The sequence below is a fragment of the Peromyscus eremicus genome, chromosome X (assembly GCF_949786415.1).
Source record: "Peromyscus eremicus chromosome X, PerEre_H2_v1, whole genome shotgun sequence".
NCBI lineage: Eukaryota > Metazoa > Chordata > Mammalia > Rodentia > Cricetidae > Peromyscus > Peromyscus eremicus.
Genome location: NC_081439.1, coordinates 48,362,326 through 48,376,483, shown reverse-complemented (window position 1 = coordinate 48,376,483; position 14,158 = coordinate 48,362,326). Strand labels below are relative to the sequence as shown.

The following is a 14,158-nucleotide window of genomic DNA, read 5'->3' as shown; positions in this document are numbered from 1 at the left end:
ACCCCAGAAATTTACAAATGCCTTTAGATGAAAAGAGAATGTGATATTCTCTGAGTGTGTATAGTTTAGGAAGAGGGGTGGTTGATAAGTGTTAGCAAAACTAATCGTGATGTGATAGGTTATGAAAGAGCATGCAGGATGGCAGACCTTGCCCTGTGACCAAGTTCCTATACTCCTGGAGAGCTGTTAGAATTTAGACTAAATTGTACAACATGACAGAACTGAGTCTTGAAAAATCAAGCAAAGACCATATTCCCTTGTTATTTATTCTGCCATTCATAGCTTCATATTAAGTATAGTTTTTGGGAAAAACAAAGAAATTCTCACTTATGTTGACCATATTGTTATTATTTTCCACTCAAATCAAAAGCAGTTCCATTTTTATTCTTGGTTATCATTTATCCATTATTATAGTTTTCTACCCCTCCCCCTCCCTTCTTTTCCCTCCCTCCCTTCTTTCCCTTCCCCCTCCATTTTCTCCCCCCCATTGTCTCCTCCCCTCCCTCCCTTCCTCCCCTCCTTCCCTCTCTCCATTGTCTCCCTTCCCTCCCCCTCCTTCCTCCCTCTCTCCCTCCCTTCCAGTCTCTCTATGTATCTGACTGGCTGGTACTCACTATGTAGACCAAATTAGTCTCAAACTCATTGAGATCCACCTGTCTCTACCTCCTGAATACTGAAATTAAAAGTGTCACCACACCCAGCCTTAGTTCTCTACTTTTTAATGATACTCCCTGGACAATGACAAGGCTCTTTCTTGGCTGAAATAGTGCACTTTCAGCTATAACTTAACAGTGATGCTCCTCAGTGCATTTACTGAACATTTTTGTAAGGTTGTTTTAGGGTTTTTGTTGTTTTGTTTTGCTTTTGTCCTTTGAACGATAGTAATAAGTAGTACTTCTGTTTTATAGATGAGGAAACTGAGGTTCAAAGAGAAGTTTGGTGGCTTACACAAAATTACCCACTAATGTGTGGGAATACAATGCTTAACAGAGTGGGTTTGTGCCTTAGAGACTAGCAAGAAGGCTACTAAACCCAAACAAGGTTATTCTCCAGGGGCCAACCAGTTAGGAAGGTAAAATAATATGCTTAAGGGACAGTGTGAACCAGTGTGTGTTCATTGTCCAGTGGGATAATGGGAGAAGTCCCAGTAGGTTGGGAAATTTTTATAGAAGAATGGACTTTTTATTAGAGCAATGGGCATTTTAGGAAGGGACTATGTGACCATGCAATGTCAAGGTGAAGATAGAGGATAGTGGCAAAAGCAATCCAACGGAACAAGAAATATTTGTTGAGAATGAGAAAGCAGGGACCAGGATGAGATTGTGAAGATTTGAAAGACAGACCGATGAGTGTGTTACTTGTCTGTGGAGAGATGATATGGGATGAAGAGCCCTGGGGAACTAACTACACTGGCCACCTTTTATAGTGGGTCTGGGAAAGCATGGGGTCAGGGTAGCCAGGGCAGAGGCTACTACAGTAGAGCAGCTTACGGTCAGCATTTTACTGAGGTTGATCCTAACAGGGCTGTAGATGAAAAGACCAGTAGGATAAAATTGGTTAACTGGCTGGTGATAGAAGAACCCATTGTGTATATTTAACTCAAAGGAGGGTAAGAGCTGCTTTGAACTTTTTACTGTGAGTTTCAGATCCAGCCCTTGTTACTTTCTCTATGTTTTATTTTATTGCTTCTATTTATTTTAAAAATGTTTTTGAAAGCTCCAGGTATTACAGTTCTAGGTCTGGGTAAGCTCTGCACCTGTGAATCCTAAAACTACAAATATACACAAATGAGTAACAGTTTGTGTATTAGGTCCAACTCTCAAGAATGCCTCAGTTACAGGTGGAAAATGGTCTCTTTTAACTTGTACAGACAGAAATCATTTTAGTTGAAATCTCAGAAATTAAAACTGATCAGTATTTGGCACAATTTGATACACAGTGATTTTAAAGAATAGTGATGCTGAAATTAAATAACAGGTGACAGAGCATTGCATTTTTAGACAAATGTTTGTTTTCCTATTGGACAGGCTGACTTTACCTCTTTCATTTATAAACATGATTAAGCCAGGCAACTGAAAATGTGATGTCCTTATTCCTATTGGTTGTAACAATTTGCATGCAATAGTAAGATGGCATTTTTGGATGGCAGACTTCTTATAGTGGTTTTAGAGTGTTTCCTTGAAAAACCTGTTTCTTAGATCAGGCTTCCAAGGAAATTATTCAAAACAAATTTCTTCTTTTATTGGCTTGTCAACAGATTCTTGAGCTGTACATGTTATCTCAAGGGGGAAAATGAAAATGTTTCGTTTTGTCATTGTAAATGATAATTGAAGGTCACACAATAGTAGTAGTTATTTGCTTTGTTTCTGTTGTACTTTACAAACAAAATTCACTATGATGATCTTGTAGTGGACAGTATGTCCCATCTTGGAATTTTTTCAAAGTCCTGAAATATTTGTTTTTAACAATATAAATGTTTATTGAAGTTAAACCTGCCATTCTTACTTAACATTTCTTGAGGGAATAAAGTGTTAGCTGAAATGTACTGGGCAAAATTTAATTGAAGCATAGCATATATTGAAAACAGGATCTGGTTCCCCCATAAAGAATTTCATTTTTCATGTCTCCAAAAGTTTAATTTTCAAAATAAAACATGAGGCATAAAGAGTTAGAGGCTGCTACTGTTTCCTTCACCGACCCAGTTCTCTTCACACAGTTATCAGCATATTTAATTTCCATGCGTAATAATAGCACTAGTTTTTGTTGTCATTTGTAAAGGGAGATTAACAGATAGTAAGTACAAACAAGTACTGAATGAGCGGTGACAAAGAAAGACCTCTTTAGTGTTGATTGTAGCTGGTAGGAAGTCTAGACAAATGCATTATCTGTTTTCTATATGATTTGAAAGGACGTTTAGTTAGTGACACTGTCAGAGATAGAGTTAGGTCTTTGCTTTTTCAAACAGGTGAAAGGACAACTTAGCATCTTGTTGGTTGGCAGTTCACTTGGTGAATCGTGAAGCAATAGTACAATGATGGAATCAAGTTTTTGTTTGTTTAGTTTTTGGTTTTTGAGTTTTCGAGACAGGGTTTCTCCGTGTAGTTTTGGTGCCTGTCCTGGATCTCGCTCTGTAGACCAGGCTGGCCTCAAACTCACAGAGATCCACCTGGCTCTGCCTCCTGAGTGCTGGGATTAAAGGCATGTGCCACAGCCGCCTGGCTTGGAATCAAGTTTTTAAAACATCTGAAAAGGACAAACTTTTTGAACATTATATTTTAAAGATTAAAAAATAAATTCCTGTGCCTGGTATCATGCCTATAATCCCAGCATTCAGGGGACAGAGGCAGGAAGACAGTGAGTTAGTGGCGAGCCTGGACTATGTAGCCAGAACCTGTCTCAAAATTGATGATGATGATGATGATGATGATTTAATGGCCAAGTTGTGTTCAGTACTTAATGATCTCTTGCCTCAAAACATGATACTGAGCTAGATGTGATGACACTTGCTTAGATCTCAGCTACTTTAGAGGCTAAGGCAGGAAGATTATGAGTATGAGGTCAGCCGGGGCCATGTAGCATGAACCCCCACCCCCAACCTAAAAAAATCAAAACTATAGTAGTTGTTACCTGTTTGCTATTTTTTTTTCTTACTCCATTAAAAGTTAGTGAATTACAACTTCGGTTAGCAAGACTATGAGTTAACTAAAAAGCTTCAGATCTCAAATATATCCCTTCTCTATATCGAACTGTTGTTACTCTATTCAGAGTATGCTTTCCTGTTAATAGTTTCCTGAAACTCTGTGCCTGGTGCCCCTTTGCCTGTCTACCATGATATTTAATAAAACTCTAGGCAAATATCAGCAATTTCCTAAGAATTCATTTGATATTTTCCATCGGAAAAGTTCAAATTACAATTTAAAATAGTTTAGCTATGAATGTGTAATCTTCCACTGGAGCATAGTTGAAAGGTTGTTTCTTTTTCAAAGGATAGAAAATTGGGTGGATTTGGAAAGAGGCAGGGTGGGCTGTGACTATGTTCAAAACAGTACACATCTCCCAAAGATCTAATAATAAATTAGTTTAGCTTACTGAATGAAGGTAGGAGTGAAAGTTTCTCTGAACATACTATGACTAGATGAATTTTTATTTTTAAAGGTAGCATTTTTTTTAGTAAGTTGTACAAATGCACTTTGCTTTGTTTGAAAGCCTTAAATGGAGCTAGAAGTACCAATCCTTGGTGATTTCTTCTGAGTTTGTTTGTAGCTACTTCTAAGAAGGGCCTATTCTGAGCAATGAGGTCAAGCAGCACAGCAGTGAGTGAGAGCATCCCTCAGATGGGGAATAGCACCACGTGGAAACTCCATGATGTGGAGGTTGAAATATCTTAACTTAAGCAACACTCTTGTGTATACTGCTTTTATCAAGGGTAAGACAAGCTGCTGAAACTAGAAAAAAAGGAATGGGGTTACACATGTAACTGATCCCTTTCTTAACCATAGAGTGACTCTGGTCTCTATTAGTTGGCATGTGTGGATCTTTCTGCCAAAGTTGTCTTTCCTTCCTCTTCTACTAACCAACCTTCTGATCATTCTTCAAGTTGGGAAATTACCATGTCTCAAATGCCCCAAGCCTCATAGATAGCCAGGTAACTCCCTACTTAGAGCCTTACAGGAAGGAACACTATGAGATGAGGAGACATATCTTGCTTACCTATATACCACAGCACCTCACCTTGTTTGGCCTGGCCTTACTGTGCCTCTGTAGCAGTCCATGCAATACCAAAGCCCACAAGCCTTAGGGCCTCAGTATGAACTTCCAAGATTTGCTCATCTCTTTGTGATAGCTTGTCTTTCTATTTAACAGATAACATTTTATAGTAAGCAGAATGCTAATTCAAAATGATAGACATACTGTATTCTATCCCTGAGAAAAAATTCAAAGAACATGAAGGGATACTAACTGAAGAAGAAAAGGAGTGACATCATATCTACAGTGCAGAGAAATAGGCAATAGCTACTTCAAGCCTCTGAAAAATAGTGGTTAAAGTTGTCCTTGAAAACTTAGGAACAAGCTTTATGTCTCCAGAGACCACATGTAGAAGAATCTGTTTTCATTGAAAATCAAATAATCACTAGCATTATTTAGGCATTTCTTTTCTGCCCAGGGTACTTGTAAGTACTTTAAGTGTATTACATCACTATAGCAAGTCCTATAAGGTGTGATACTATTGTCATACCCATTTCATAGAGAAGGAACCTGAGCATAGTTATGTAACTAGGCAGTGATCCCTCAGCTATTATGAAGGTCACTCATTTTTATACACTTGGTGTAATGGTCTTTTAACTAAAACCCTTTAGTTTATAGTTTGTATATAATAGTAGTTTTTATTGAGAGATTTTGATATTTGGAGGGGGCATATATCCTTTAAGAAAGGGGAGAATATTTTATGGGAATCTCAGTTTTTTTTTTTAAGATTTAAAAGAATTTTTACTTTATGCGTGGGAATATATTTTGCCCACATGTGTATAAGTATACCATGCATGTGAATAATGCCCACAGAGGGCAGAGGAGTCTGTTGGGTCCCTGGAACTGGAGTTTACAGATGGTTGTGAGCTGCCATGTGTGTGCTGAAATCAAACTGTGGTCTCCAGAAGAACAGCCAGTGTGCCTAACCATTGAACTATCTCTCCAAACCCATGTTTTTCCTAACTTTAAGTTTGGGGCATACATCTAATTAACGTGTCCATAGAGGTGGGTAACTAAGCTATTTTGCAATCTCTAAGGAAAGTTGGGATAAACTCTTGATAACAAGGGTTTATTAGTTTTGTTGGTCAATGATGATTATAATACCAGATTTTTCTCCCTTGTCTCTCCAGGGCTGGCTGATATGTGAGGAGCCAACATGTCGCAGTCGCACTCGACGTCTTCCCCTTCATTTCTCCCGAAATGGGCCTCTTTGTCCAGTCTGCATGAAAGCTGTACTTAGGCCAGAGGTAACTATCTCCTAATGCTAAAGCACTATTCAGAAGGCAGTGGAGGATTGTTCGTCTATCCTTTAGCTCTGGGAAGCAGATGCTATATATTTGGCCTGTGGAGACATCCCTCGATCACACTCACACATTTTTTTTCTTCAGTATCCAGACTTTAAGAAGATACATGCTTTATCTTTTCACATATCTTAAGCAATATCAGATTTATATCAGGGGGAAATTGATTAATTCTTACGATTTACTCATTTTTCATACGAGTTACAATTTCATAATTATAAAAGATATTCCTTTGTAGAAACTGCTAGTATCTTCAGACTCAGTCGAATCCCATTTTATAAGAAGTAGAAAACCTCCCCAAACTGTACTTTAAAGGGTTCATCTTACGTTGGGCTTCTCCCCTCTGTGACATTAAGTTATTTATCACTATCTGCATAGTTCATTGGTTCTTGAGCAAACCTTAGTATATTCGCCTGAGGGATAATGCATACTGCCATTAGTGACTCCCAACTGTGGAGCATGAAGTATGGAAAGGCCTCTCTGGTAATTAAGATGCCGTCCCTCCTGTGCCCCCTTTGAGTATCTTCAAGCCAATCAATAATTTCCAAACTGTGGTGAACAGAATGTTTGCAGGTCTTTGAGCAGAAAGGGTCTTAAGATTAATTACTATGTATTATTAAGCTACTAGCCAAACAAACTAGTTTCTATAAGTCATCTAGGAACTTGCAGTATAATAACATGCAGTCCACATTCACAGAATTTGTTTTATTTTCAGACTTTATATAGACATTTACAGGGGTTTTGTTGAGAAGGTTAAAGTTGGTAACCTATTACTTATTTTTTTAATGCAAAAGCAACATTCTATCCCTAATTTTTTATGTAAAATCTTTTCTATGGAAAAGATGATACACAGTCTAATTTTAGGAAAATATTTTGTTGTATTGTCTATTTCTCTGTTCTTTTACATATCTGTATGTAATTTTGACTGCAGTCACAATGAAGATGTGCTTTATAGTTACCAAGCATTTTTCTTTGTAGGTACTTCATTCATTACATGCAATTTAACCACACTTCTTACTGTTAGGCTACTTTTCAATAGCTCTGTACTGAAAATTTATGAGTATTTTCCCACTTAAATGATTATTTTTTATCTCAATTGTTTCTTAAGGATAGAGTATTGTCAAAGTGCATAAGTAAATATAGTAGCAATTCATTGCCACATAGTTTTCCTGATGGCTATCCCAGTTTTTACTGCATACCAGTACCTTATGAGTATACTGGTTTTAACACACCCTTTCACAAATTTGGACATTGCTAATAACTTATTTTTAAATAATTGTTCCTTGCCTTACTTTATAAAACTTTGATAATTATATAGGTATTTTTTTAAATGTGGAACATGTGATAATTAGCTGTCCTGGTGAATTATTTTTATATTAGCCTCAAGACTTACATCAGCAGGTGAAAAAAAACAGAACAAAGGTGTATGGATGTAGGGTGCCTCATTAATCTAGTTGTAGGTTCTATAGTTGTTCTCAACCTTCCTAATGCTGCAACCCTTTAATACAGTTCCTCATGCTGTGGTGACCCCCAACCATAAAATTATTTTGTTGCTACTTCATATCTGTAATTTTGCTGCTGTTATGAATCATAATGTTAATATCTGTTATGCAGAATATCTAATGTGACCACCAAGGAGTTGTGATCCACAGGTTGATAACCAATGCTCTAGGAGAATCATTTTGCTTCATGAACTGATATTGCCTTTGCAACTGAACTCATCAACTTAAGTTCAATGAAAATTGAATTGTTTCTTAGAAAGTCAGCTAGTTTTATGCTTCAATTCATGGTGAGAGAAGGGATAAAAGAAATATGTGGCTATAGGATTATTAAGCTTCTGATAAACGGTGGTGGTGGTGGTGGTGGTGGTGGTGGTGGTAGTTTAATATATTAGGTTGTCTTATGATGTATTGTCCTTTTTTAATGAGTAAGCCAACACAAGCATTTCAAAGTGACTTGCTTTTTTTTTATATCCTACATTTCCCCAAACTATGACATTTTAGTTAGATGTTTACCACAGGCTAAGCTACCTATCCCCAGCAGAAGCTTTGCTAAATTGGCTGCTCAGACATGACCCTCTGGAACCATTGTTTCAGAATACTCTGGTTAGTAAAACTGTCCTTAGCCTTTCCTAACAGGAGCCTTGAAAGTGGGACTAAGCTCATTTTTCTGTACTTCATTTGAATTGATAGTGATGAGTTAGCAAAATAATATTTATGAGGTTTCTGAGCTTTTCTACTAGGAATAAAAATATTCATCTTTCCAGAGACACCTGAGAAGCAGTTGTACAATGAACAGCATTACTGCAGTTTCTACAGGTTTTCCAAAGTATCTATTTTACAAGATTATTCTCATCTCAGCAGATGTGACACACACCTTTAATCCTGGCACGTAGAAGCAGAGACAGGTGGATATTTTGAGTTTGAGGCCATTCTGGTCTACAGAGCAAATACCAGGACAGACAGACAGGAGTACAAAACCTCCACCCTCCAAAAAAAAAAAAAAAAAAAAAAAAAAGGAAAAATTATGCCCTAGTTCGTAAACTTTCAGTTGCTGAATTTAAACTATATTTTTAATTTAATAATTATGCCAGGTGTAGTGCTGTGTGCTCATAATTCTAACACTTAAGTGTCTGAGACAGGACTGCCATGAATTTGAGGCCATTTTACTATGAGGTTCCCGTCTCAAAAAGTTTTATTAAACACCTGCTACATCCTGTAAAATTTGCTCAGTGTTGGGGGCGACATTTATAGATGTTCTACATTTTCTTATTTATAAATGGGAGAATGAAATTCAGTAAAGAAAATGTGGTATATCTACACAGTGAGGTTTTATTTAGCCATACAGAAGAATGAAATAATATAATTTGTATGAAAATGTGTTGGACTGGAGACTATCATATTAAATGAAACAATACAAATCCAGAAAGACGTATATTTCATATTTTCCCATATATGGACTCTAGATTTAAGAAAATACCACACAGAGAAGATGGGGGCATCTGTATAAATATAATTGAACTACATTGTAGGCATGTATGAAAATGTCACGATAAAATCCATTGTTTTATACACATACTACTAGTTTAGAAACTAGTTTAGCATAGATTGTATAAAATTGTTACATGTGGGCAAAAAAATGTCATTTATAAATTGAACAAATCACCATCTATTCCTAGTACCAGTAGAGACTTCAGATGGTAAAACATTAGCTATTCAATCCTCACCTAATAAATCTGTCACTTAGTCCTGGCTTGCAGTTGACTTGAGTACTTTCCAGAATTGACTTGGAATATGCAAAGTGTCTCTCCTTAAGACTCATATTGCCTGAGTTATAAACAAAAAAGAAGGCACAGTTTTGTTCCCAGAGCTTTGGACATGTACTTTCTTCTTAGATACATTAAAATATATTTTCAGTATCCTATAATTTCTTTGGCCTAATGGGAATTTAATGGTATACAAGTTTTTGCTTATTTAAAATACTGTGAATTGTCTTTACTTTAAATGACTTTAAATTCAGAAGTGAAAAGTTTCATACATATTTATATTACTAAATAATAAGATCTGCCTCCTTTGTCCTGGTGACAGAGCTTGAGCTTATCTAAATTAGATGATAGATATTTTAATAAGGACATGGTACTTTGCTTTTTAACATGGCCAATATGCATAGATAGGGACTGACCCACAGGAGACTCTGTATTACATAATTCATCAAAAAACAAGCTTAAGTTTAAAAAAAATTTAGTCTTTTATTATAAGGTAGGCCTAGTGGTTTCTTCCTTTAATCTTAGCACTCAGCAGGCCTAGATAGAAAGATAGCTATGAATTCCAGGCCAGCTAAGGTTATGTTGTAAAATACCTCCCCCTAGATACAAATATACATTTTTTTTTTTTTGCTGTGTGTGTGTAGAATTAAGATTTCAAACAAATTAAGCCTTTTCTCATTGACATTTCTAATTTTGATGTGCTCCTGAGAAAATGTCTGCATGTGACTCCTTGGTTCTTGGCAGTAATAGATTATGAAATTGAACAGCTACTAGGGCAGAGTTAACTGTAGTAGAGCTCTTTATTCAGTTGTTTATTCAACTCATTTTCTTGAAGGCCACTTTTTTTTTTTTTTTTTTTTTTTTGGTTTTTCGAGACAGGGTTTCTCTGTGTAGCTTTGCGCCTTTCCTGGAACTCACTTGGTAGTCCAGGCTGGCCTCGAACTCACAGAGATCCGCCTGGCTCTGCCTCCCGAGTGCTGGGATTAAAGGCGTGCGCCACCACCGCCCGGCGAAGGCCACTTTTAAGGGAAGCAATGACATGACCTTTGTTTCTGCTTTGGAACAGTCATCGGGTTCCTCACATTACTCACTGTTGTAAAATTGCTAAGATCCTTTCTATCACCATCACTATCATACACAACTTACGTTCTTCAAAGGAGAGGGGAGATTGTGAACTCAAGGTCATCATATTGCAGAATGGATATGCCTAAACAAATTGTTGGTTTGATGAGTAAGAGGTGCATAAAAAATGTTGCCAAGCTACTTGGGCAGTGTTACGTTACTACATAAGAAAAAAAGTAGGAAAATATTTGTGATCTCTTAAGCCATTATGCATGAAATGGGCACAGAGAAGAGGACCTTAGAGTTGTAGTGGGAATTCTGAAACATTGCTACCAAAGCATTACTGGTGTTCCAGTAGAGAAAGGTTTTACTATGACAGGCATTTTAGAGTTTTGTGGTTTTGATGGTTTAAACAAGGAGATCACTGAATTCTTTATCTTTTCTTTTTCAATATATTTTTTTGCTTTTTTTCTGTTAAGACAAAATTAAAATAACATAAATTAACCATTTTAAGGTAAACAATGCATTTCCAGTTAGTACATTCATGTGTTACCACCATGTCTGTCTAATTCCAACCTTTTTATCACCCCAGAAGTAAATGCTGTACCTATTAGTGCCTATTTTATATCTTCCTCTTCTCCTAACTATAGTAAACTGCTTGTCTGTATTCAGTCTCAGAAATTTACCTATTCTGAAGATTTCATAGAAATGAAATCATGCCGGGTTGGTGGCAGCGCACGCCTTTAATCCCAGCACTCGGGAGGCAGAGCCAGGCGGATCTTTGTGAGTTCGAGGCCAGCCTGGTCTACAGAGCAAGATCCAGGACAGGCACCAAAACTACACAGAGAAACCCTGTCTTGAAAACACCCCACCCCAAAAAAAGGCTATAAAAAGAAATGAAATCATATGATGTCATCTTTTGTGTCTGGCATTTAACATATTGTTTTATTCTTATATCATGTATGAATTTTCATTCTTTTTTGATAGCCAAATAGTATTTAATCAAACCCAGATGGAATATTCATCCATTTGTTTGTTGATGAACATTTTGATTTACTTTTAAATTATTTTTTTTAAGTAAAAAGGTCTTACATGTTCCCTGAGTTTGTGATCCTTGGCTCACTTATTAGTCTTATTTCCAAGAGTGGTAGGTACCGCAGGAATCTAGACTGATCCCTCTTCCTGTTCTTGTCTTTTATAACTATTTATTCAGCACCTGTCTTATTCTCATTCTTAGAGTTTATATCCAAGGAGTTCAAAACAGTATACAGCGCTTGAAGTACTCTTGCTGGAACCAGTACAGGCTAGAATAAACCTGCCATTGCCACTTTTTCTACTTGAATCTGTTTGGGGTATATTAACCCTCTTATACTTGCCACTGCTAGGTTGTGTCCTATGAAGTTTTCTTAGACCCAAGTGGCTTATTAATAGACCCCAATGTATGACTCTTAACTGGCAGTATATTAACAAAGTACCACAGACCAGATGGCTTAAAATGGGGGAAATTGAGATAGGAGCATATAGCTCATTGATAGAATGCTTGCTTAGCAACTGCAAGATCATGGGCAAGATCAAATGCAAAACTTGGCAATTCCTAGTATCACAAAACAACAGAACTCTCCAAAATGTATTACCTCATCATTCTAGAGGTTATGTCTAAATTATAAGTGTCATCACAGCCATCCTCCTAAACTTGATAGGGCAGAATCCCTTCTTTCCTCTTCTAGCATTTGCTGATCTTTGGTGTTCCTTGGCGCTGTACATATTATACTCTAATCTCTGCTTCTTTTGCAAAATGACCATCTTCACCCTAGTGTCTCTTGTCTCTTTTCATCTCATAAGGACACCAGTCATACTGTCTTAGAGACCACTCTAATTCACTAACTACAGTTTCATCTTCACTTGATTTTTTTCCTCCAAGACATAGCTTGTTTGTGAGTATGTGAGCTTAGGACTCCAGCATATGATTTTGAAGGATATGTTTTTACCTGTAACACTTAGGAATTATATTGGGACATATTTTTACCTCTAACACTTAGGAATTGTATTGAGCTGAAGGTAATGAAAACCAAAACTAACAATGGCTTAAAAAGAACAGACACTTAATCCCCAATCTAAGACTGCATATTTTAAAATATATAACAGAAATTCAGTTATGAACTATTGATGATTCTCCTGTGATTCTTCCATCCCTTCATCATCTGTCAACAACAGCACTAACCTACTATCTTCAATGTCAAAACACAGTTCAATGAGACCATACAGGCTTGTTCAAGACATCACAGGGTAGAATAGTGAAGAAAAGGTGAGTCAAAAGCATATGCTCCCTATGAGGCTGAAGAGATGCTCAGTAGTTAAGAGCTTACTACTCTTCCAAAGGACCCTAGTTCACTTCTTAGCACCCACATCAGGCAGCAGTGAGCAGAACTAAAGCTCCATGAGATCTGACATACTTTTCTGGTCTCTGGTCACCTACGACATACACACAGAAATACATAAATAAAAATAAATCTTTTTAAAATGTGCTTCCTATCCATTCTTTAAGCAACCTTGTGGAAGTCCTGCGCAACATACCTGTTTATATATCATGAACCAAAAATTAGCCACAGGGACTAATAGTTTTTTGTCACGGAAGAGGAAAAGCAGACTGGGTGTTGGAGACCAACCAGCACTGTGTGTAACAAAAACCTTCCAACAAACTTTGTAAAATCTCCCCTTTGCAAAACCTCTCAGCCCATTACTTTCCCATTGTGGATAGTATGGATCCTGCTTCTGCTTTGGATACAGTGTTTTAGCTTTGAGAGTACTGATGATTAGCCTCCTTTTAGCTTTTCTAAAATATTAGCATGTTGAAGTGGAGAGACACCTTCTTCTAGGTAGACTCTGCTCCGTTTTCATCAGCATCCTTTGTATAGAAATTTTCTACCAGTTGCTAATTATATTTGCTTCTAACTTGTAATTGTCCTCAAGGATTTTGCCCAAAGGTCTCTCCCAAGGAAAATTTGTATCATTTTGATCAGATGCTGATGCTGTCATAGTTTTATAATTATGTTGGTCCTTGGACTGACAAATCATGGAATCTGCCCCCTTTGGTCATTTCAGCAACATTTTTAAAAAGATGAGTCTTTTTATTCATTTTACTCTAGAATCAAGTTGCTCTAGAGGATGAATAATAGACACAGACACGCGCGCATACACACACACACACACACACACACACACACACACACACACACATATGCATACATATATATCTTTCGTAAATTTTGACTATATAATGATCCTGGGCAGAGTTTTGACTAAATATCACTCCTACACTTAGTACTAAATATTATACAATGTGGTGTATTTTGCTGATAAATGTTAACTAGTTAGAACCACAAAAGTAGACCTCTCCCCCCAAAAAAGAAAGAAAAAGAAGCCCTAATATGGAAACTTATGAGGAATTTTGATCACTCATACTGTAAAGAAGTGGAATATTACCCTTCCAACAAAGTAGAAGATCCAGACCCTGCTTCTTATAGGCCTATATTCTAATGCTGGAGGTAGACCCTGTTTCAAATAGGCCTGCATTCTAATGCTGGAGGTAGACCCTGTTTCTAATAGGCCTGTATTCTAATGGGAGAGGTAGAGAAACCCAAATTTCCCACACTCCAGTATCAAAGGGGAAAGGAGACAGCAATAGCTTTGTGATATTAGAGCTCCTAATCAATAAGGTGGGGAAAATAATGGAAAGGTGAGGGGAGTCACTGTCAGACTAGAGCATTGGTTCTCAACTGGGGCA

General features: G+C 37.1%; 1 protein-coding gene across 1 annotated transcript in view; it reads left to right on the top strand.

The window, feature by feature from the left end:
- Window positions 1-14,158, top strand: part of Pola1 (DNA polymerase alpha 1, catalytic subunit) — a 330,473-nt gene that overhangs the window by 209,059 nt on the left and 107,256 nt on the right. The window contains exon 35 of the mRNA XM_059250151.1: window positions 5,877-5,993. Coding sequence (XP_059106134.1) covers window positions 5,877-5,993 — 117 coding nt within the window. The remainder of the gene's footprint in view (window positions 1-5,876; window positions 5,994-14,158) is intronic.